The 25,398-nt window shown below is 43.1% G+C and overlaps 2 protein-coding genes across 12 annotated transcripts in view; one reads left to right on the top strand and one right to left on the bottom strand.

The window, feature by feature from the left end:
- LOC144936910 (tubulin polymerization-promoting protein family member 3-like) overlaps positions 1 to 20,353 on the top strand; it is a 36,886-nt gene extending 16,533 nt beyond the window's left edge. For all 4 annotated transcript variants that reach the window (XM_078864132.1, XM_078864134.1, XM_078864131.1 and 1 more), the window contains exons 4-5: positions 5,511 to 5,664; positions 15,414 to 20,353. In XM_078864132.1, the coding sequence (XP_078720258.1) occupies positions 5,511 to 5,664; positions 15,414 to 15,632 (373 nt within the window). In that variant the 3' untranslated portion in view covers positions 15,633 to 20,353. The remainder of the gene's footprint in view (positions 1 to 5,510; positions 5,665 to 15,413) is intronic.
- LOC144936908 (centrosomal protein of 72 kDa-like) overlaps positions 20,351 to 25,398 on the bottom strand; it is a 45,515-nt gene continuing 40,467 nt past the window's right edge. For all 8 annotated transcript variants that reach the window (XM_078864125.1, XM_078864127.1, XM_078864129.1 and 5 more), the window contains one exon: positions 20,351 to 20,554. In XM_078864125.1, coding sequence (XP_078720251.1) covers positions 20,461 to 20,554 — 94 coding nt within the window. In that variant the 3' untranslated portion in view covers positions 20,351 to 20,460. The remainder of the gene's footprint in view (positions 20,555 to 25,398) is intronic.

The raw sequence follows: 25,398 nt of genomic DNA, 5'->3' as shown, positions 1-25,398 counted from the left end.
TTCAGGGTGTTCACTCTTCATTCTGTACTGTACTTGGTAAATATATTTATTTGAAGCTCAGGAGCTCCAGGTTTCATCACTGTTGATGAAGTGTAAAAGATTTGTCATGCTGAAGAGTTTGAGGTCTCGTCCCATTTTTACCTTGAACTGATGAAGAATTTACTCGGTTGGAGACTTGAACTAGAACCATAAGCATTGGTGAATGCGACAACCGACCGTAAAGAGTGTACGTTTAAGTGAAAACGGTCGCCACCAAGATGGCTAATTTGTGCTTAATGTCCAGCGTCCTGTTGGAGAACGCTCCTGTGCAGTGTCCAAGCCACCACCTGTCCCGTGCACCTGCCTTGACGATGTTTGCAGTGCACAAAAGGGTTTGGCTTAAAGACAATGCGGGCAATGCAGACAATGCAGCGTCACCTGTTTTTCTGGTGCTGCTTTTTTTTTCGGCTGCGTCGATTTGCTGTGTGCCCCCCGTGGTCATCGACGGCCATGCCGAGTGGAACCTTCCCGCACATCGGTCTCGCCCTTTGCAGAGGATAAAATTCACCGTCAAGCAGCGGGCATGCGGCCTCTGTGGCGTTTGGGTTGCCATGAGAATGGGAGGCTGTTTAGGGTAAAATTGGGGGTCAGAGCAAAGTGCAAGCGTGGTCCTGCTATCAGTTTTAAATGTTCAGCACGTTTATGCGTCTCCATTTTACTGTCGTTGTGGAGACCCATGGTGGTCGTAAATAAATGTACAAAATATTCCAACATGTACCTTTCTTTGAGGGCTAGGTGATACGCCGTTTGTTGTTGTGTTTTTTACGACAATGTAAGTTTTGTTTTATTATTTAGGAATGTCAAGTTTCAACTGCCTGGTAATTCAATGAATTGTCATGATTTGTGGTTGTAGTATTGTGTACACCGTTGGCATAAATGTATATTATTTGTATATAATGTTCACAAATCATAAGGCATGGATTTGTACATGCACAATTCAATGCATTTATGGTGAGTGCAGGAATAGGTTTTCATCGTTCCGTCTTTACATGCTTTCTACTTAGTCTTATGTCACGAAGCGGATGTCACAGAACTATTTTTGAGATCATGTCAAGTAACCTCTACATGCTACATGAACAGTCAAACTGATTTTTCTTTTCGAATTTAGCAGAATTAAGTGCAAAATAATTTTAACATGATGGCTGCTATTGGGTAGCTATAGCTACTCTTAGGTTACTATTCAAATGCCAATTTAAAAACTGGTCATCAGAAAACAATAGAATATATTCTCATCAAGGCCATGTTGTTCAAAGTGCAGTAACAAACTCTTTTTTCCCTCTCTTTAGCCTCTTTACGCGCTATGAAGAAGTGTCATTGCCAAAAACGTCACCTATTATATAGTTTTCCTTTCAAAGGCAATGTTATTGATTAACGTGTTTAGTTTTTTCGTTGTTCATGATTTTATTTTTATAGTAATTTGTTGATATGACCTGAGACTGACCATACATTTATGTCATTTGAGAACCCAATTTAATCACAAGTGGTCCGCCTGAATTTACGCTCATCCCAGATACGTATTTGACATGTGAATAACTGAAAATTGGTAATCACTGCAATTTTATCACAGTTGATGGGGGTTCCTCTGTGGCAATGTTATTTCCTTTGCCTGGTATGGAGGAGGTCGTGGATTCAATCCTGGACCCTGATGATTCCTGTATATTTGGAATTTGCGTGTTCTCTCTTCCCATGGTCGTCTGGATTTGTCTCCGGGTCTTCCGGTTTCGCCCTCCACATTTATAAACAGGTGTTTTGATTATTTGGCTGCTACTATAAATCCCCACAGAGGGATAGAAGCCACTTTGGTGAACTATCATGTGTGGCTAGGTCATCTCTGAAAAATAGCTAATAGTTCAGTACCTGGTAAATGAAATAGTTTAGTTTAGATACATGAGGCCTACATTTTAAGAAATTGTAAACGTGTACGTATATTGGTGTTTAAGATTAACTTTTCTGAAAAGCCTGAGAAATATTCACCTGCTCATTGCATTAGATGTTTAAGTACCTTTTACATTTACTCAAATATACAATACGTATACAATACTGCCAGTAGAAATGTACCTTTTTATTCAAATAAAAGAATAAATGTTCCATTCTTTGATGATCTACTGGATGTAAAGGCCTCCCCATGCCACGTTGGTCATGGGTTTTTTTTGACCATGCTTCTCTGTGCTGATTTGTGCTTAATAGGTCTGGTGGTGGGAAGGGGGGTACCCCAGCACCATTTCTGATGTTACTCAACACTGAATTAAATTCTGGGTTACTGGGTTTAAAGTCTCATTGCATGATCGCATACGCTACCATTTCCACCCCTCCATTATTCCAAAAACGCTCAAAGTATTAAAAATCAACAAATACAGGATGTGTCATAGTGCAATTTGTATGTGGTGTTGTGGTGGTGATTGCTGAAAATATTACATATTCTCAAGGTTTACTGGCATGTAAAAAGCCCACAAATGTTAAATAACATGTTTTTAAGAGTAGGGGCAACGTCGTTTGTCATATTTGGAGAATGCTTAAAACATTCCGTCGAGCACTTTTTTGCAAAATATTATTCCCCTGCTCACGCGTTAAACGCCTTTTGCACCTATGGAGTGAGCGTGGATTGCAGCTGCGACTCGCATAGGTGGCCCAGACAAACACGCGATTCGGCCAAACGTGAAATTTATTCAATCGCCTTCTTGCTTAAGTTGGCAGCACGTGTGTGTGCGCAGTAGGCTACCATGTCTTACCTCATAGGGTACAGCAAGCTAAAGGGTTTCTCTCGATACCCTGTTTGAGTGTAGGTGATGTTGAATATTTTAAAGAAAACAAATCGCCAAGTATAAAATATTCATGGTCCTTTCATTCAACACCATCTGTGCTTTGTAACTGTTGTACAGAGGAGAGACCCCAACAGTTCAGAGATTTGTCGCTACACAGGGGGTTGTGAGTCCATTTCAAAATAGATTCATTTTTGTTAACTTATTGTGGTGAAAGTAGCAGCCTTGTAGGGGTCAGATAAACCCATTGCGTACAATATACACGGACCGATAAACCATTTGTACACGCTCAATTTGATGCCTGTAATCGATGAATTGATGCTTCGTTACACCCCCAACCTTGTACACAACCGGAACACGATATAGTTCGTAGAGCAACCATGTCCAGTTTGCGAGGTTGTCAGTTCAGATCCTGGCTGGTGAGTGTCACCTCGCTCAATCATCCCTCCAAAGTCGGTAAAACGAGCACTGCGTGGTGAAGCTGCACCCATTGGGTGGAAGGTGGCAGAGCAGTTGTCCCTCGGAAATACTCATCCCTACCGTAGAAATGTTTAAAGTCGACCTTTGACTCAAGATTGAGAGCAGAAATAAGTACCACCCATAGCTCATTGGAACATTGGGACACAATGACGAGCAATACCCCATATGACGAAGGTGGTATACAAGACAAAGATTTAACACGTAGGCTTTCGCGACCAATATTATTCATAATATAGGTTTTTGGTTCAGATCGCGTTATTTATAAATGTGTCGTAACCCTCCACCACCCGACACGGCCAAACAGTAAAAAAAGAAAATCCTTTGAAAAACGTGACACATTTTACTGTTTGGCCTTGTCGGGTGGTGGAGGGTTACGACACATTTATAAGTAACGCTATCTGACCCAAAAACCTATATTATGAAGACAAAGATTGTTCATGTCATTAGCACATGCATGAGCTTTGCCGTTTTTGCTGTCTTAATTTGTTTTAACACTGTCTCATTTTGTCGTCGTCACTGAAAAAAATGGCAGAGTGATAAGAATCGAGGCTTTTGTGGGAACGAGTTGGATTGCATCTGCAAACGACCATAGGTTGTGTGCACAGGATGTTCTTTGTCTGATGGTTCACACGCCAGATGGTTATCACAATCATGGAGGACCCGTATTGTATTTCGGTGGTTCCCGCGATTATCACCTCCTTGCCGATGCTGATAATACTGTGTAGGTTACCGAAAACCTCGGACCCTTTTCATTTTGGTAAACATTTACCGCTGGGCGGTGGTGGCGCATGCCTTAAATCTGGCACCGTGCAGGGGAGGGTTAGCGGATCGCCCGAGGTGCCATACCCTGGCTCGCCAGGAGAAGGCAGTACAGCAAGTGGGCTAATTGCCATTTGTTTCAATCTGTGAGAGAGTTGCCCCTTTGCTTGCTTACATCTTCTCCCGGTGCTCCGGTTTCCTCCCACACATAGAAACACTCATCATTCATTGACTGAAAAATATTCACGTAAAAAAAGCTTTCCTCGATAGATAAATAAGTAAATAATGGCGATAGTTGGTGTGTTATCATCATCAGTGTCGGTTTGTAACGCAGGATTCACAACAAAACACACATACCTCTGTACTTCTATAATTTTACACCATCATGTAAAGGTTTATTAAGTAGAGATAGAATTCGCTCAACTGAATTCGAGTTGTATCCACTTGTGTATGCATGGATTTATTTCTGGGCCACTCCAGTCCCCCCCCCCCCACGCTAAAACACTCAATAGAGATATTAGAAAAGCTGTGTGGAAGGCTTGAGGCTCAATGAAGCTATCCTGGATGACCATGAGTCAACTTGTTTCCTTGTTGAAGTGACCATGGAGTATTGCTCAAACTATATAGATGTTTACAAATACGACTCTCTGCACGTGCAGAGATGTGTTCATAATCAACGTTTTTGGGTTTAGATCGCGTTATTTATAAATGTGTCGTAACCCTCCACCACCCGACACGGCCAATCAGTAAAAAAGTGTCACGTTGACAAAAGACAAATAGTTCACTGCTTTAGCCCACCGGTGTGTTGAAGCGTGAAACCACAACATTTACAATTTGAGTACGACGTTTCGCTGGTAATTGCATCCAGCATCATCGGGCAATTCTATTTGTCTTTTGTCAACGTGACACTTTTTTACTGATTGGCCGTGTCGGGTGGTGGAGGGTTACGACACATTTATAAATAACGCGATCTAAACCCAAAAACGTTGATTATGAATAATATTGGTCACGAAAGCCTACGTGTTAAACAGAGATGTGTTCTCAATCTCGCGTCCATTCTCTTCTAAATGACATGAAAGCATTGTGCTATATTTATAGCAATTTGGAGTTCGTTTTTGTGGGGTTTTTGTGTGTATGGCGTGACCGTCGTTTTCTGTAGATATTCACGTATCCAATCTTTTCACATATCCGCCAAAAGCCGAGTCCCCAGTGGGTCGAATATGCGATGTTGTTCTGTGTACTCAGCCCATCAACCCGATAGGATTGATGGGCTGAGTCGACCCGTGATCATGATGTGAATTCGAAACCTTTCGAAATTGTTGGCCGTGCTTTCTACCCACAGCATTAGGTGGGCAGACAAGTAAAGGGGCCGCGGTTATCGGTAATTTTATGGGTAATTTCACCGCAATGCAAGCGGTGCATTGTCTGAGTGGGTGCTGTCTGCGTGTGACCCTCTCCCTGGCACACCGGCAGACAGAAGGCGGCACGGGTGATCACGTTCGAAGAGTTCAAGGAGGCGCTTCAGCAACTCTCGTGTAAACGCTTCAAGGACAAGGATGAGCAGGAGGCCCTAGAGGAGACGTACAAGCTCATCGCTGGGAAGTCCCCCATCATCCATGGGGTCACGGTACGGCAGCACACCTGGAGTCAGAAAGACCAGAGGACTCTCCTTGCAGTCCCGTCTAACGCCTGTTGGGGGATGGTGCTTTTAATCCTTTCCTGTTCCGATGACGGACGTGTACGTCATTAGTTTTTCTTCCAATTCGGTTCCGATGACGTACGTGCAACATCGTACGTGTACGCCATAGGAAGGAAACTGGAAGAAAAACGAAAATAAAATAACTTTTATCGGTACCGAGGTTCCCACAAGGCCACGCGGGAGGGCGTGTGGCACAGTTTGGCGCCAGCTATCATAGAGTGCAGTGGTCGTGTCGCTACTGTTCTCTGAAGTGCACTGTCTTTAAAATCAGCGACACTACACCTGCATACATAAAATTAACGCTGAGTTGCTTGCGTGCTCCAAAATTCAGAGGTGAATGGGACCCGAACCCTGCAACTTGCAGACATCTCAGAACGGGAAAGGGTTAAGTGAGCACCTGTTAAGGTTGGAATGGTACAATCCTGCCTTGAATGCTCTCTCATCTTGGATTGATTTTAACTTCCTCCAGCTAGATGTTGTCAAAACTGAAGAACTTCTAATCGACCAAAAGTTCCACCACCCTCGGTAAAGACCTTGGTTTGTGTGTCAACCTCTTAAGCGCTGACATTACACTGGCAAAGAGTGTGGGAACCTTGGAGTTGCAGTTGATCCCAAGCTCTCATTTGCCTCCCACATATCTCAGCTCCGTCTGTGCAACATCTTCCCTTATCTGCAGTTTTTTCTTACTCCAGCTGTCACTATTCCAACTCCATTCTCGACAGCCTCCCCAAACCCCTCATCTCCGAAACTCGAGATGATCCAAAATGTTGCTGCTTCTATACTTCTCATCCACATATGTAAACAAGACCACATCAAATTTTGATTTAAAGCTTTCGTGACTGCAGGGATTCATATTATTGGTCTTTCGGTAAAGTCACGTAGAAGGGAAACAATAAAATAATAAAAAATATGAAACAATACAATTATCACGACGTTTCGACTGCAACACAAGCAATCATCATCCTAATATTCCAATCCCCCCAACTCATTCCAATTCCCAGTTTAATGCCAGGTTAATTTCAAGATCCCACTCACCATCTTCAAAATCCACCTTTCCATCTCGCACTACTGCCCCCTTCCACACACCCTCTACTCCAGCAAACAAGGATTTCTGTCGAAGTCAACCATCGCCCAGTTTGAGGTCGCCCTTTCTCCTCTACCATCCCCGTCGTCTGGAACTCCCTTAACCCAGCCATCTATGATGTCGACTCCCTGCCCAATAAACATTTTTGCCGCAAGTGGACTTATTTCAATCGGTTTCCATCTGCACGGGGCATAGATAATTTCCATCTCACACGTGGGTTTTCTCCGGATGGTCCGGTTACCTCCCACCTGTACAATAAATACTCGTAGTTTGGCTGAACGAATATTGAAAAAAATAAACCCAATTACAAGACCCTCCTGAAAAAGAGTCGTATGACTCAGTGTGGCTATCCTGGATAAACAAGTAATTTTCTTTCATCTAGGTTTATTTTTTCTCCACAAATGAATGCCTCTCTATACCTGTGTGAATATTTGAATACCTCCCACTAATTTCTGCAGAGCCATGAGGTCCAGTTGAATTTAGAAACTATATAAATCCAATCATTAGACCTCCTTTGCCAGTACCAAAATATAATAATAGGCTTTTTCCCCTTTTTTTTGGCAACAAAACTGAAAACTTTTTACGAGGATTCATGTGTGCATTAACCACAATACTTGCAGTCAAAATGCAAACAAAAACACACTGATAATATATGCATTGTCCTTGAAACTGATTGGTCCACATCAGAGACGGCTTTCTTTTGAGCCTCGTCTCAATTGGTGCTTGACCAGAGGACGCCAAAAGGCGTACAGCTCAAAGACAATGCACTATCAAAGTAATGAGGGCTCGGGGTGAGCATCTACATCATTAGACCTCCTTTGCCAGTACCAAAATATAATAATAGGGTTTTTCCCCTTTTTTCTGGCAACAAAACTGAAACCTTTTTACAAGGAATCATGTCTGCATTAACCACAATACTTGTGGTCAAAATGCAAACAAAAAACAATCAGTTTCTAGGACAATGCATATATTATCAGTGTGTTTTTTGTTTGCATTTTCACCAAAAGTATTGTGGTTAATGCAGACATGATTCCTTGTAAAAAGGTTTCAGTTTGGTGTTTCAACATCTTAACACCTGTTTTGTTGCCAGAAAAAAAGGGGAAAACCCTATTATCTTAAAGTGCTATGTTTCACATAGTCTGCAGTAGTTTCAGAGTAAGGGGCTTTGCAAAATATAAATTGTAGGTAAAAAAATTCTAATTTGGACCATATCGCCGGCAACACAAATGTACACACATGATTCCTTGTAAAAAGGTTTCAGTTTTTTTGCCAGAAAAACGGGGAAAAACCCTATTTTTATATCAACCCAAGTTGCATTTTATTGTACAAGTCAACCTTGGGACCGGCTCTGCACAGGTTCACAGAACTCTTGATTGTAGCCATGGTCAGGGAGGCGAACTCAGGGCACATGCTTCGTAGTGAAGTGGACTAACCACTGTGCCAATACTCCACATTTATATTGTATATAAAAAGGACAAAGATCCCCCGTATAGCCTTAACAGACTGTTGAGACAAGTGTTGTTAGTGAGCACCTATGAAGGTTGGCACAGCACACGAGGGGGTGGGTGGCCAACACCATGCCTTTGTCTACCTAGTGGTGATATTTACACATTGCACAAGGTACTTATTTGAGGCCGAGTCGACCTAGGGGAGGAGACCCATGTCTGGTTCAGATAATCATTTACTAGCATTGGCCATGAGCAGGAATCGAACTCAGGTCGCCGGCTTCGTTGAACAGCGCGCTCACCATTGCACTACCGCTCCCATACATATATTTGTGTTGGTACGCACACACATAAAAACACACACACAAATAAAAGCATTGGCCAAACATGAAGGAGAATAATGCAACTCGGCTTTTGATGTTTTGAAAGATGAAGAGATATGGCAATATGACAGTCTCAGCCAGTAGAAAAATGCACCAGAGTCGAGCCAGAAAAGTGCAATTTGAAACGCGCTAATTTATCTTGTGGTTCGTAGGCAGAAAAATGAGTTGACTAACTTTGGTTTTCAGACGCGTGTAATTTCATCAGTTATTGGTGCATTTAATTGTAGCTAAATTTTTTCAGCATTGCGGCATCAAATGTGTACTTTAATTTGCTTTTTTGCAATGAGTGCCCCTGGCAGGCATGGGTTTCTGGGTTCCGCAGCATGAGGACGATAGGATTAACAAGGCTGTGGTCGGAGATGTTACAGTGGGGCTTGGCAGGCCGTGTCGTATTTCCTTTCTTTTTTTTTAAGTCCCGTGTGCTTGTAAATGCAATACCGCGCATCTTAATTTAAGCATCGCGTCTTAAAAACCGTTTTGGCACGAAGGAGGGGGGGGGGTCCACGGGGCAGGGGGGGTCTGTTTGCTGATTGCATGAAAGTTGGTTGCTGGAAGGCTCAGTCACATTATCATCCATGGCACAGCACGGCAGGGGCGATGGTGATTACACCCCATCCCCCTGTGCTGGTTACAAAGCCTCACGGTCGTCTTGTTTACGTTGCCCCCTTTCTGCTGCTTGGTCTCGGGCCTCGTTGCGAGCACCGCTCGGGCGTGCAGTTTCAATCTGCTTAATATAAAACAGCAAATACAAGTCTGTCTCGCCGGCCTTGTTTTGCCCAAAACGTCTTGGAAACGCGCACAACTCTGCGCTCAGTTGCCCCGGGTTACTCAAAGCACATGGCCTCATCCAGCGACGCTCACACCGACCACACGCTAAGAAAGCCTTTACCCTTCACCCGCGAGTGACCGCAAAAGCTGGCTCCACCGAGACGTTCAATTGGCGCTGGATAAAGTGCGGGCACGGGGGGGGCACGTGACGAGACTAAGCTGCCATGGGTTTGCTCTTCGGCCATGCGCTCTGCTTGTATTGGGCGTAACGAGGGTGGATGGGAGCTCGCTCTCGCCTGGGTATGGTTAAGTGCTGGCGTGCTGGCGACCATGCTGGCGACCATGCTGGCTATATAACCCCCGGTTTCCCAACATCTGCGAGTCCTCTACTCCCCACTTACCCTCCTGCCCCCTCCGTTCGTCCGACCGTCTGTCCGCTCTAGAACACACGTGCTTTTGTTCTTACGCGAACGACGGTGAGCAGAGTGAGACAGGGTGTTGGTTCTTAGGGGAGCGCCCATGGGCCCCCCATTCGAGTGGCAGAAAGTAACTTGAGAGTACCGTAATGTTGGTGAGCACACCCACCATCATCCCTCTTTGCACACGCGTTTGCAAAGTCTCCGCGAGGATGAATGAGGCTCTTCTTTGTGTGCGTTGGATCATCCGCAAGTAAAAGGTGCTGCATTATCCAGCGCAATCCTTTGCAGAATTTCTCTCGGGTTATCCCTGCGTGATGGACGCGATGTGAATTTCGTGAGAAACACATCATCCGTTCATTCTGCTCGTGCATTAGCCGAGGATTCTCCGGCTTGTCCTACTTATTTTCCCTTTGATCTTCCTCTATTGTAAGGGCGTTTGAAATAAAAATGTACTGTGGAAAATCAGCCCACGCAGATAATGAGACCCATCTTGTTTATTTTTTTGTTGTACCAGAAACGATGTGGTTGCTAATTCAGTGTGCGTGTGTCAGAGGCAACATGCCCTAACGCAGTCTTAATGGTTTATTTCTGAAACTGTTGCTGGGCTACAAAGGTGATCGTGAGAGAGACACTCCAGACATTAAGGCTCGTGCATTTGTCGTGCCATCAGGTCGGATAATTAATTTATTTCTGACAAAGAAAGAGGAAAAGGCATCGTGTTTCCATTTAATTTTCACGTTAAACGTTTTCTGGATTTGGCATTGGTGGGCAGTCATACATGTTATACTTAAAGTCCTCCGATATACATTTTTTAAAATGTATAGTCATAATAATCAACAACTGTTGTCATGTGGAGAAACTGGTTTCTGTCCTAGGAATGTGATATTTTCACTTTTGACTAGGGACCAGCAACGGAGGTGAGCAGCTCCCAACACTTTTGTGTAGCACTTGGTTCGTTTAAATTGATTGATGTACTGGTGCATACTCTGATGCTATTACTGCAGTAATTGTAGCGTTTATTTATAACGAGGTGAGAGCTCACTGCGAGATTACAAGTCACCTTATCAAGTGAGACTTTGGGTAGAAAAGTATATATTTAGTAGCAGACGCAACAAAGTACAATGATTGTAAAGGATATGAAATTCCCAAAAATAAACCCTTAAATTATCCAACATCAATTAAACATTGCAATAAAAACATCAACAAGACTTTATAATGGAAGTAGGAAACAAACTATGTGATTTAGAAGGCAAATATAAACTGCATTTATATTCACATTGCCCAAGTTAATTTGTCGGAATTTTATAAATATGAGGCCTATGAATAAACCTTCACGTTAGGCCTGGCCTTGTCTTTTTTCTCATGCCACGCTTTGCAAACTTTGTGGGCTGCGACGACTCCTCATCGAAACCGATACGGGCAGAATGGGTGCCCTGGCCTAACTGTTAACAATTTATTCCGCGCATTAACAGTGCAGTCAGTTTGGCCAGGAGAGGGGGTAGATCTTGTTGGCGTTTTACATTGAACTAAATATCACGGCGTGATAAAGCGCGTCGGGGTAAAGGCTGCAACGCTCCCGAGCGAGTACCCTCCCCACCGTGGCATTTCACGGTGATGTGTGTGATTGCCATTTCACGTCTGTTTATGGGCAATAAATGTTTCATAGGGAAACCAAAACGCTGTAAAGCTGACGGCGAAATTGTGATCTCAGTGGTGTCGGTTGCCTGGCGACAGGCTGTTGCAGTCCTCATAAAATGTGTTTTGTTAAAGGTTATCTTGCTTTGAAAGGCAGAGCGGAATGATGACAGAGCCAAGTTACAAGGATTGCCAGCTTAATAATTCATCTTTATTTTTCGGAGTTTTACGCTCGCCACAATTTTAATAAGATTTTCAGGTTTTATTTATTATCTGCTTTCAAAGGAATAATAAGCAAAGCGGAAATTATGGAGTCTCAGGATGATATTTTCAGGACCGTCTAAAGTTGATAGTTTGTCAATTTTGTGTTGGTAACTAGTTACTTGTCAGAATCAGAATAATTATTTACACTGGAGGAATCTGATGGGCTATTAAGCTCTTTTTCACGGATGTCCAGTAGGGGTGGGTAAAACTCACACATTTAAGCAGAGAGCATTCAAACTTCAGTTCGAACAGACACCTACTTGCAGGTTCTGCCTTTTTAACACATTCCTGCGGAGGGAGCTGGTAGGAACGTTGGGTTGCTCGGTAAATGGCCAGGGTCAACGGCGGCGTGGTGTATTCCGTAAATATGCCCAACGGGCAGGCACAAGCCGGCGTGAGTAGGTTAAACGTTGAGTTTTATAAGGGCACCACGGGGTGACCAGCCCCTCCCCACCCAGCCCCACCCCTCCCACCCTCCCCACCCAGCCCCTCCCACCCTCCCCACCCAGCCCCTCCCACCCTCCCCACCCAGCCCCTCCCCACCCAGCCCCTCCCTGCACGACGGACACCATAATCCCCTGTGGGCTGGTGTAACCAGGAGGTTCCTACCAGTAATAGCTCTTGTGTCCGTGTAGCTGGGTATCAGTTGCACACGATTCTTACGTGCTCCACCAACCCTCCCTCGCTCCCTACCAAACTGCTGGTGTACAGGGTGTGTGGCGCCAAGCCCAGCCTACGAAAAAAGTTAAACATTTCCGTAAAGAGGTCTTGTTTTAAGAGCAATATTCAATCACAATTGCATTCGACAAAGGGTAGAAAGTATTTCAGCATGAAAAACAATGTTGTAAGATACTTTGGGGGAAATGTGTACTGTTATTAAAGTATCCCGCCAGATGGTCACTGTACGCGAGGACCTTGGCAGGGTTGGGTGCCGACTTTGCAGCAGCAACGACGACGAGGGCTGGCATGAGGAAAGAGGCGAACGAGAAGTGTGGTGGTCTCAAAGGCGAAATGCCGTCATGACCTCTTGATATCAAGTTTCAAGTTCAAGTTCATTTATTAGGTATAGCCCTGTGAGCCATTCGGCTCTTGAATCGGGTGCAACCGCAACAAACAGAAAAAAAAAACATGAACAAGAAAACATCTTAAAGTGACTATGTGCAAACAGAAAATCCAAGAAAAGACAGCAAAATATTGCAGAAAAAGCACCGTACACCAACACTGTGTGCAAAAATCCCAGTAGGATGCAAGTCAAACAACAACAACCACAAGACAACTTAGATTAAGGCCATCAGTCTAACTCTGTACTACAACAAACAAACATGGCCAATATGAACCCTGGATTGCACTATAATAAAATCGCGACATCTTCAGCTATCAGTAATACTTTAACGAGAGGACATTTCCTTAAGACACACACACGTGCGCTTTGGGGATGTCCTTTAACAGAGTGTGCCGTTTACAAGGGCGTTTGCTAAATCTGTGAGCAATTACGCAGTCAAGTGGCCGGTAACCATTTTACACGGCCCCTGTTATGTCTACGGGGAGTTTGTTGGACCATGGGGTCTGTGGCTGGTGTCACAATGTTCCACACAGTCTTTGCGCTATAGACTTCTTCTAATTAAATGCATCGCTACCAAATAGGTGCTTGACTTTTCCATACTCAACAAATTACATAATGCCTTGAATATGCTCAAAGTACAAAGGGGGTTGATGCACCATGAAAGAAATTGGCATTCCTCCCCTGCCCCTACTCCCAGTCCAAAGGTCATCTCTGGACTGTTTTCTTTTTTTGAAACACTGAATATGCCATGTGCACACAATCAGTGTAAAATGTCTTGCCAAGGAACACGGCCAGCTCCAGTCCCGATTAAACTTCACAGCTAATGTGCTGTCACATTAATCGCCTCCGCAGCATAATTTTTATTCATACGTCCACAGTTACAAAAGGAGGAAGGAACGATCGATGCTTGGGAATCTACGACGACAGGAGGGCCGTATGACTATTTAAAGTGCCTGCGTTTTGCTGCTGATTTTGAGCGAATATGAAATGAGGACCATGGCTTAGCGTAACGTCCGTTGTGGATTTCCCTTGCTGGTAATACCAGGGCAGGGTATTCATTATACCGGCGGTGGTCAATGAGAAACCACAGTTAGACAGAGCACATGCCGTGACTAGAACTGCTGGGTGGAACTGAGTGCATGTGTCAAACTCCCTTCATGAAAAGCGATTGGCGCGATTGGCAAATGGGGCCCGCACCTGCCCACGCATTGCGGAGGAGCGCAGGAGTTGCTCGTGCCCACGTCCCCGCTTGGCCCCTCGCTTCACAGTCCCGAGCCGCCCCCCCCCACCTCTGTGCCCGCAACCTCCACGATTTATGGGCTTGGGGAATGAAGTGGGCCAACGTCGTCGCAAGTGTGCGATGCATTATTGAAAAGGAAATTGGGCAACAGGAGTAAGTTGCAGCGGTTAATGAACGGAAGTAAATTAGTTTTGTTCAAACAATATTGCCGTTTTCATCCGACTCTGTGCATATGCACGAACCTGAGTTGACAGACGGAGGTGATGATGGGGTTAACTGCATGTTGTTTTTTCGAAGGTTAATATTTCACAGGAGAACATTCAAGTTGCGTTTGCACGACTGCACAATAGTGTTTTGCTGACAATTGTGTTGAATACAAGTTACTTGGGTGCACACCCGTATGAATTCTAATGATGGAGTACATCGTTTATGTAGGAGTTGCATTGGGTTATGCCTTACCTTTAGTCGTGGCTTCATGTATTCGTGTCCGTGCACTCTTTTTGCCTGGTCATTTTGTGGTTCTGTGTGTCTGGATATATGTATATAGTGTTTTGTCTGGTCAATGGCTCTGTGTTTAAGTATACAGTATTCCGATAGTATTTATATTGTATATAGATGATTGTGTAAAAAAATCTGTCTTCTGCCTGATATATTAGCTTCTCTGTATTTACATGCACGCCATTGTTATAGCGCGACTATATGCGCAGGAAGCCTTTATATAAAATATTAGAAGACATGGGCTTTGAGATTAATGCGGTTGTCTTTTTGTACAACACCCCAAGTGCTATTCCTGGCATTCCTTTCAGCGCTGAGGGTTTTGGCCCAGGTTTCCTGATTTTGTGGCCGAAAAAGGTCATCTTTCCACCACATTTTCGAGATGTAACCAGGCAACGGTAAAAAAAAAATCTTTCTTCAAATACTCCCGAAGTCACATTTTACACATGTAAAATGAGCGTGCTTTTGAAATTTATTGAACTCCATTCCCAAGACGTACATTGCATAATCCAGGCCCCGTCTGGTCTGTTTCATGTATGCGCCATGTTTTTTATGCCGTGCTGTATCGCAGAGCCGATCAATTAAACCAGCCACATTCCCAGCCGAACTGATGTGAATGCCCAGAGAAAACCCACACATTTGAGGTTAACAGTCAAAAACCCACAGATAGGTCAACCCACTGGATGTTTTATGTTCATCCTAACAACTGCATCCTCATAAGTCTCCCATAAACCTCTAAAACACCACAATCGAGACTTGCACACCACTATTGAATAAGTCCTAACTCTGCTTGTCTGTTGTGTTGTACACCACCCACGTATCCGTCAATTTGTTGACCCATCCTGTCCACCGGCCTGCCACCTGGATCGGCGATACCGCAGAAGGCGACGAACAAGGGCGGCGTTGGCCGGCTGACGGATCCCTCCAAGTACACGGGAACGCACAAGATGCGGTTCGATGAGACCGGCAAGGGGAAGGGCAAGGCGGGCCGGGAAGATATCCCCGACACGCGAGGATACGTGCACAGCTACAGGGACGCGGGCACGTACGACCAGAAAGTGAAAGGTGCCGTCGCGTCTCCCAATGCCAAGAAGACCTAACGGCACGGGTGCTACCTGGCCCACGGTCACCATATTTTCCCTGCCTCACTTTCCACTAGGTCACTCGTCCAAATAAATAGCTTTTAAAAGTATGGGTTTTTTTTCACGAAAAGAGGCATTTACGGATTTGTACACGTGTGGAATTTAGCAGGGAAAATAGTGTACCCTCTGTATTTAGTCTTTTTTTCCCGAACTGCTTTCCCAAGCAGACGTTTCTACTGCTAGTTAACTTCCTCTGCCACGTCGATACATATAAATATAAAGCCTAACATTACATTGCCAATATATGTAACTGCTGCCATCCTATGCCTTATCAGTTAAATGGTTAAATATGCACAGAGCGCTGGAAGGAATTGTGACCAAAGTGACACAGATATTCATTTTGTCTCTCCCCCTGGCTTCATGGTGGTGCTTGCTAATAATGAAAAAGGTACAGTACAAAGATTACCCTGCACTCCACCCCTCAGGGACGAGTGTGCCAGTCGAGGTTTTTGGTTTCTGGTTGTAGGGAGATACCTTACACCATTCCCCTAACACATGCACGTATATGTGTGCACGCGTGTACAGCTGTAGTGAAACCACTCCCCCCCCCCCCCCCACATATAAAAGTCCCCGTCGCACAAAGAAAGTATTTGAATGACAAGCAAAGGTTCTTGTGCCCATGACTGTAGCAGATGCACACCTTTGGGTGTGGAAATGGATGAGTGATCAGTCTATGCCAAAATTTCAGAGCTCGTGCACTCCTAATGACATCCCGTTAAGCCGATTACATCACCCCGAGTGATTTTATAACTTTTAAAAATAACACGTCCACGTACAAAACGAGATGATAGCACAGGTTGAAGCCAGGTAATAATGGTAATTTAATTGAATGCCCATCGGTCTCGAGTGGCAAATGTCAAACTGAAGACGTCAACCGAGGCACCATTGTTTTGACCAACACTTAGTATTTGTTTATTTGTCCAAGGGAGCCTCATTGAGTCTTAAAAGACTTTCACGAAGGGGGTTTTAATGGGCACCTGTCACAACGCCTGTGTGTTTGCTGAGATTCGGACATTCACAGGCAAGACCGCAGCTCATAACTTGCCCGCTTGACATCTAAGCCCACTTTGTAAGGCTTTAATGTCTACCTTTTTGAGGATTTAAATTTGTATTGAACATATGCTGTGCAGTATATTGTTTTTACATTACATTATACTGTAGTTAAGTTATATACAGCGTGGGGTTCAGTTTACATGCTTGTATCCGCAATATGTGCAAGGGGCACACACTGCCATTTGTCCTTTCATCAACTCCCACAATCGAATTAAATGCAAAATGTGTGAGCGGAGTGGTGGTGAGGAGAGACTCAACTGAGACTGAAGTGTCATTACATGTACATCAGGCTTGGCCTGTGCACACCTGATGCCCCTTTACATGAGGAAATGGCCCAGATATTCATAATTTGATTTCTTCCACCTGCTCGGTGAAGTCTGGGAAGCCAGGCCGCGGCCAGTTTAGCAAGTAGAAACGAAGTTCAAGTTCGTAGGTGCAGTGCTTGTATCGGTACAACCTGTTTACTCACAGGAGATCCTGCCTTGCTTTCCGTTTATAACAAAGTATCACCGTGAACCTCGCTGATTTGCAGTTGGAAATGTTGACCTTTTTTTTTTCAAAATCAAAAGTAAGATATTTTAGTCTTGAAGAGATGGGAATGTTTAAATATATTAAGTGCTAAAGGCATTTTTTTTAAATAAAGTGATAAATAACTAAAAAATCATGCATATTTGTTAACGGATTATTTTTAGGATAAAAATCTCGGCTGCAGTTTTTTTTACTTTGGCCAGTGGTTGCTTTGAGGGCAAATGCAATGGCTTTTTATTTGCTTTGGATTTATGTGCAACTTTAAAATGTTGCACCCAATAAATGCAGTAACTTGGAGACTTTCACAGTGGTCTTTATAGTTCATCTGAAAAAAATTCTTACTGCCGAATGTGACACATCTGTGGCGTGTGACTACGCTTGAAATTGGAATGTAAACATATAGCTTTAAAGTGCTTTTGCACCAGCTTAAACTCGGCTCAGATGTTGGAGCATGATTGATGGGCCCGATTAGCGATGATGTCACATGTTTAAGGCCGACCAGCCACCTCTCCTGCAAAGTGTCTAAATGGCAGGCACTTTTGCAATGATACCCCATTGGCTGCTGCAGACATGCAGCACATTGACTGGCGTCTGTGTGGTTGAAATCTGACTGGCTGCTAATCGCAGAAAGCCAATTGGCTGGGCATTCATGGTGAAGCCTGTTTCGCCATCCATTATACGCAGCCTGTTGTCGACCTCTTATGTTGGAGCCTAAATATTAGTCGGCCCTTGCATGCGGCCGATTTCTTGGCACCTATGTTGCTGGTTGTTGGGAGCGTTGTGTTGTGCAGCTCAGTCGGTTGTTCTTGCATATCACATCTTGACCACTGCAGTAGCGCTTGCAGCCAGTTTGGGGGTGGATGTTATAACTTTGATTGTTAAGATGTAAAATTTCCTTTTGTATGTAACATTATCATTAAGCTATGGACTTACCAATATCACTGTGCAAACAGTAATTTCTCCTGTGCCCAGTGATTGTACTACGCATGATTTGTCTGTATTGCATGAACTGTTATACAGATGTCTGTTGTCCAAATGTACAGTAGCAGGGCTTGAATATTAAGTTATACACAAAATATGAAACTAAATCAATAATTGGTTTGTTTTATATATATACAGTATATTATTGCACATCACTTAAAAAATGTTAGAATTTGTTGTTAGCAATAGTATGTTTACAGAAAGTAGCTCATTTTAAAAAAGCAGTGTTAAACTTAAAGTGTCATTTTACTTAAATCACTTAAATATTCAAGACCAAATCACTGAAAGCAATACTTATGCCTTATTAATGTCGTCTCTTAAAACCTATTTTTAACCTGAAGAGATTGCCATAAAAACATGCAGAAGAATGGACGGAGGCTTAACACAATTTTACAGCTACGTATTTTAATTTGGTTTCATTGTATTTAAGTCTTGAAGCAAACTTGTGTAACAGTACAGATGCAACCAATTTTATTTTTTTTGCTTCAATAAATTACATTTTGGGGGAAAAATGTTTTACTGATGTGCATTTTATATGTAAACATTCACTGGCAATGCACACAGCTGAATGTTGAAAATTTACCTTTTTTCCAGCTGCAAGAATCAAATAAACCAAGCAACCCCTCCCGACAAACATTTATTCACTCGAATATTTCATCGACACATGACAGCTGATGATAAAACATGGCATTTAATCAGATTATAATATATACAGCAACACACTGGATATTGTTTTCACAGTAACATTTGAATATCCCACACCATAAACTTATTGTAATTGATTTTTGAAAACATGCCAGCTGGCTTTGAAATACGACTTATCATTCTTTTAAGATTAAAAGAGGTTTCGGGTAACAAAATTATTTTTTTTTAAACATACGTTTTTTCTGAAAAAATAAATAAATCGACTTTAAATTAAAAAAATTAAATAGAACACTGCCAGAACTAACATGGGGAAAACACTGCCACAGCAACTTGATTAATGTGAGCAATACTCACTGCCAAACAACTTATTTATAATACCACGCATTTATTATTTTCTATTACCAGCAACGTACTGTGAAAATCACAAGCGACCGTCAGCTGGTGCCATTTTTTTCACGTCGTTTAAATAGACAATATGGGCTGCACTCATGTGGCATTTATTCAGTTTAAACCACCCTTTTAGGGGAAGAGGAATGACTCCTTGGTTATTGAGGTCTGTAATGAGAAGATTTAGGGGATGCCTTGCAATGAGCTTGGGTAAATAACTATAGCCGAGACGATGTGGTGCGTTAATGTGAAAAATTAACAACGAAAAATGTTAGTGTTGAATTTAAAACGTTTTAGTGGTTAAATATTGAACGGTGGAGCTGTGCATTTATTCAGTGCTGGGCTACATATCTGAGGCAGGCACATATCTGTTCCTATGTGGTCGGAAAAACCCACTTCCATGAACAGCAATACAAAGTCATGCTGCTTGTATGAGAGCAGTCAAGTTGAGCAGCAATAGGAAAAGGTATTTGAGGTCATGGTAAATACATTAGAAAAGTTGGCTTGCCCAACGTCAATATAATATGAATTTTGACAGTTTGCTACCTCGTTTATAAAATTTCACTACGGATGGCAACAAGCCCATACACTGCAAGTCTTTTACCCATACTTCAAGTGATCTGGATGAGATATTCTGCATTTGAAATTCGCTTAAAATGTATCAGTGGGAGTTGGCACAAATTTCACAAATATACAGTATAAATAACTCTACTGAGATCAGTTTTGTCTTGTGAGACACAAAAGAACATGCCTGAGAAAAGGAAATATGACCTTGTAAAAATAATGTGATACAATTGAAAAACAAATGAGTTATTTCGGTGTAGTTGTTCGATGTAGAAGTTTAACTTGAGAGGTGTGCCAGTTTCCCAGCAGTAAGCTTCTCAATTCACTTACAAAAATCTGCAAAAAAATAAGCTAAGTGTTTTTTTGTCAGTGCTAAAAATAAGCCAAATCTGTTACCCCTCTTCCCCCCCCCAACCACTGTGAAGACAGCCTTCCTCCCCCAGAGAATATGCCCTCACAACCTCCCCCCCACCCCTCCCTCAGCAGTTGAAAACCGCTGCGTTAACGGAAGCCAGTGGTTGAAGTCTCTGGAAGCAACGCGTGGCTTGGAGCAATCCAGCGGGTGGTGTTTACGCGAACCGGACTCTTGGCTCTGTGAACTCGCCGTTGCGCGGCTGCTGCACCATCTTCACTCCAGCGCGGGCGGGAATCGTCTGGTTCCGTGACGCTCCCGTGCATTGCCCAGCTCGTGCAGGAGGTGCTCGTTCGTCATCACCAACGACCTCGTGCGGGCACGCACACACACATGGGACCGCTCGCTTTACCCAGTTGTCGAGCCTTGTGCTTGCGCACGCAGCCAACATTAATGCTGATAACACTCTTAATCAGCTGGGAATAAATGCACTTGGAGGCGATGATGTTTTGTATGGAGCCATTGATATTTGTGGTGGAATTTATCGCCTGTAAACTGTAGTCTGTCAAACACCTATTCCCTTCCACCTAACTGTTTTAACGTGGTAAAATATGAAACGTTTAGTCACTATTTAGAATATTTTGAGTCACATAACTGATGTAAATGCCAACATTGCACATAATTCCACATGCACCAGTAACTGCGTAATTTTAAATTGTAATAGTTCATATGATTTAGTTTCAAACCAAGGTATTTTAGCTTGCATTTTTATGAAATTCGTACATGCAGTTTTCAAGGCAAAACAGAAATATTTTCTCTAAATAGAACTGATGTACAGCAGAAAGACAATAATCAGAGTATATATGAGGGCACCATATCTTGCCTCCTGCAAACTACAGCTCTGATACTGTGTGCCACAGATTGAGACAAGACCCACGCAATTCCATTACTCCACAATTTTTTTCATGGATTATCGGGAAAGCGTGGCACGTGACTAGCAAATTTATCTGCAATTCTCGGATTACAAAGTTATATGCTTTCCTAAGACGAAAGTGCCGCAAATCTCTCATTGGTCGATGTTCACAGATTCTTTGCATTTCTTAGACTTGACATCAAGTCAAAAAAATGCAAAACTCTTCTGCTCAAATCACATCAGCCCAGCTCGTCTGTGCTGATGCAAAACTTTGTCAACTTCTACAGATCCTGGTTTGCAGTCTGCGAAGCATTTTCAATCCACCTCGGTGTGCCGAGGATTACAGGAACAGTCACGAACCTCCAATAATCTGCAAATTACAGAAATGTACAGATTTGGAGTTCTGCTATAATACATTTGACATGCCATAAATTGTCAGCAGTAACAGTGAAGCACGTTTTTGTGCTTTCACGGCATGTCTTGATAACAAATTGGGTAATCATGCTTGCAAATGACTGACATGGAAAATGTATGCTTATACACGCTGTGAAAAGTATATGCAAATTCGTTGACATGTTTAAGAAACGTTGAAAAATGTTATTTGGCGGTTACGTTTTCTACAAAGTGTTCCTTCACGGTTGGTTGCAGCCTACAAAAATGACATTGTGCAGGTATCCTGCAAATATATGCAGTGGAAGTTTTGTGCAATCTCACCCAACCTGCTGCCTCTGTAATGTGACAGTGTCAGGTGAACGTGCGTGTGTGTCAAATAGGTCCCACAAGCTCCTATGTCACACCACACGGATGGATTTTGTACAAGATACTTGCTGTCACATTTCTCTCACAGCCCTACCTCTTGCTCTCACTCACCCACCAAACCCTCCTCGCGCACCCCCCCACCCGCCCAACAGCTCTCCACACTATCCCCCTGCCCTAACGTATTAATCATGTTCACAGCATGCCCATTGAGGTGGTTTCAAAAAGTTTAGCCGTCTGACATTACACTGACAAAATGCGGAGGCATACCACCGTGGCAGGCTGCACATCACTACCGAGTACATGCTGGACATACAAAATGCAGACAGAAGACCGTGTACTTTTTGAAGTATGCAGATACATTTTTTCTGATCATTTGAGTTTTTGTACATCAATCATTGCAGATGAATGGACACTTGTACTTAATAAGACTTATGTGCAAATTGTGCCCGCGCGGTTGTCAATTGTTCTTTGCCATGTGACAATATAAAGAGTTTTACATCTCTGCGTTTCTTAAGCACATCCCGGAGACGTAGTTTGAAACTCCCTTGATGAGTGTCAGACGACTGTAAACCAGCATTTGTGGTTTGCAATAAAGTGTCGCTATTTGGAAAGAGCAGTTGGACAGCAAATTGTTAACGTTCACAAAGTTACGAGAAAATAACAGTACAGGCAGCCTGGGAACTGAAATCAATTACAGGGTGGATGCTCTCAGTACTGCAAATGGAAAATCGACTGATAGGTTGCTACCAGGATGTTCAAGATGGTGTCGATGGCACAAGAACATGTGGGATGGGTTCTGAGACAACTTTAAGGCTTGACTGTCAGAATGCACATCGGATATCCTAACCTGAGCTGCTTTTTTTTACTTTTAAAAGGAAAGTTACAATCTCTGAATTGTGATAAAAATGTTAAACACTTGAAAATAAAGAGGCAGCGATGCACTGAAGTTTGTGGAAAAGACCGCTACACGCGCGCAGGAAGCCAAATAGCACGAGCCTCCGCGGCCCGCGCCAACATTTCACGCATCAGCCCTCAATCACATGGGGGCCCTATCCTCGTCTCTGCCAAGTGAAGGAGAGAAAAAAAAGTCGAGCACACAGTGTAGTTGTCTCCCAGCAACCAGGTTAAAATAAGCACAGGAAAGAGAAAAACTGCACCGCGGGTTGCACATTTTTTGAACTTTTTGTAAATAAGCGTGTGTGGTTGCTGTATGCGATGTACAGTTTTGCCCCTTTGTGGATGCGACTGGTTGTGGAGTGCTACTTTCAGCAGACGTGTGTCATGTCCAAAAACTTTGACTGGTTGTATGAGATTTTTTTCTTCCTTTACAGTATTTTGCAATTATAGCACTCAATAAGAGCCATGCCCCGAAATGTTATTCTTTTAGATACCTAATATCAAGCAGTGTTAATTATGCAGTTATTTTGATGACGTTATTTTAAATTATACACCAAAGTTTTTAGCACCTGAAGAATTAGCAAATATTTGGTGCACTATGATGGTTTAAACTTTACCTCTGCCAAGGAGAATACAAAAGCATGGCATCTGCTGCAAATTAGTCTTTGATAACTCTGTGATGTCATTCATAAGACTGCCTGCATAAAGCCATCAAATGTACAAACCCCCTACAATGGCCACGTTTAAAATACATTTGGACATCTGTGAAAAAGAGCTTTATATCTCATCATATTCCTCCACTATAAATACCGTATTTTCACGCATATAGCCCACATACACATATACCCCACAAAAATAGCGTTTTGTGTAAAAAATTTTTCAGATAGCCCGCACCTCCATATACCCCGCATGCATTCATATCCTTAACGTCATTACCGCAGCTTAATTCCATCATTAATACAAAGTTTACATTTGTAATACATTCCACTATCAATTGTTAACATTAAAATCATAACGTGCACAAAGAAAACAAAATAACCGGAAACAAGTGAACTTAAAACAGTAAATAAGTAACAAAACTAAATATCCAATAAATAAGTAACACATAACTGGTAGAAAAGTACCATAAGCGTAGTTAGGCTTACCAGCATTCGACCTCATCATATTACAGCTACTGGACCGGTAGTTACCCCTGTACAGTTTTAACACTGGTAGATTGCGCACTGCGCAGACAATAGCGGCACTACGGTAACGCCGTTGTCTCCTGGCAACAAAGACATTGGAAGTTTGAAACAAAGCTCATGGTCGCGACTGTATAGTGCTCAGCCAATAGTAGCGTCCTAAGAGACTCAGCAATTATGATTCCGCGTCTGGTAGACGCTTGTTAAGGCCCTTCCCATTGTGCAATCCATAGCCTCAGCTAAAACTTTAGCACACCCCTACAGCCACTGAAAGTATTACGGTAAACAAAGTGCGCCCACTTCAAACATTGTCGTTTCATTGTACAAACAATTCTAATCATTTAAAACGTGATAACATGTGCAATTTTAGTGTGAGTAGTTTATTCAGCAGTGCTTTAGTCAAAGGTGAGTGTTGCATAGTGCATAGTCCTACCGAGTTATGACATGTCACACGTGTAAAATATTTTTGGGATAGCCCGCACCTCCATATACCCCGCAGGGTCTTGTTTTGTTTGTAAAAAGTATACCCTGCGGGTTATATGCGGGAAAATACGGTAAATATGAAACATTTTCAGTGTAGAAGCTGAATATTGCTGTTAACAAGATGTTCTATTCACTGTTGTTTGTTCTCACTTTGGTGTCCATGTGTCATACTATTAGCATATTCTCACAGCAGCAGCCACTGCCTGCAGACAGGAAAACCACTTCTGCTGGTGTCGGTGCCCCCCAGCCGCATGGACCTTGTCACTGCTATCACTCTTTTCTTTCTGCAAGCAAGCTGTAAACAGGGGGTTGATAGCTCCCAATAAAACATTTTATTCACTTGTTTAATTTATTTCAACTCTCCTTCAGTGGGTAAGGGATGTTTCGCTGCCGAATTTAAACTGCCCATTTCAATAGAGCGTTTGAAATAAAATTCTCACGAAAAGGTTGTAAAGGTGCTAGCGAGGATTTGCTCTCCAAGACCAGCACTCCGTGCTTCACCTGTCTCGGCACTAACCACGACTTTGACAGCTGCAAAACACATCAGAAGTTGCCAATACTTTAAATGAAGGAACGCAGATGGGAGGATCCTCAACTGACGTAGTTGAGGCCTGTTCTGTTGCAAATTATATCGTGCACACCTTAGCTTTGTTGTGTTCTTCCGCCCGCTAAGACGAGATCAATCGCACTCATGATTTTGACTCCCAGTAGACAACCCACGGATTTCTGATCCTCCTGTCAGGCTTACGACAAGCCAGCCACCTTCAGAAGCCACAGCAACGCACTCATATACGGGCTCAACCTCTGCAATTACACCCACCGCTCCGGCTTCCCGGGAAGCGTGGAGATCAGCAAGGGTCAAGATTCTCCTCAGCCAGAGGTGGGACAAAGTCATTGTTATGCAAGTCCAAGTCGAGTCGCAAGTCATCAAATTCATGACTCGAGTCTGACTCGAGTCCAAGTCACATGACTCGAGTCCAC

The sequence above is a fragment of the Lampetra fluviatilis genome, chromosome 17, assembly GCF_964198595.1.
Source record: "Lampetra fluviatilis chromosome 17, kcLamFluv1.1, whole genome shotgun sequence".
Taxonomy (NCBI): Eukaryota; Metazoa; Chordata; class Hyperoartia; order Petromyzontiformes; family Petromyzontidae; genus Lampetra; species Lampetra fluviatilis.
The sequence above is the reverse complement of the archived record's forward strand: the minus strand, read 5'-3'. Positions and strand labels throughout refer to the sequence as shown.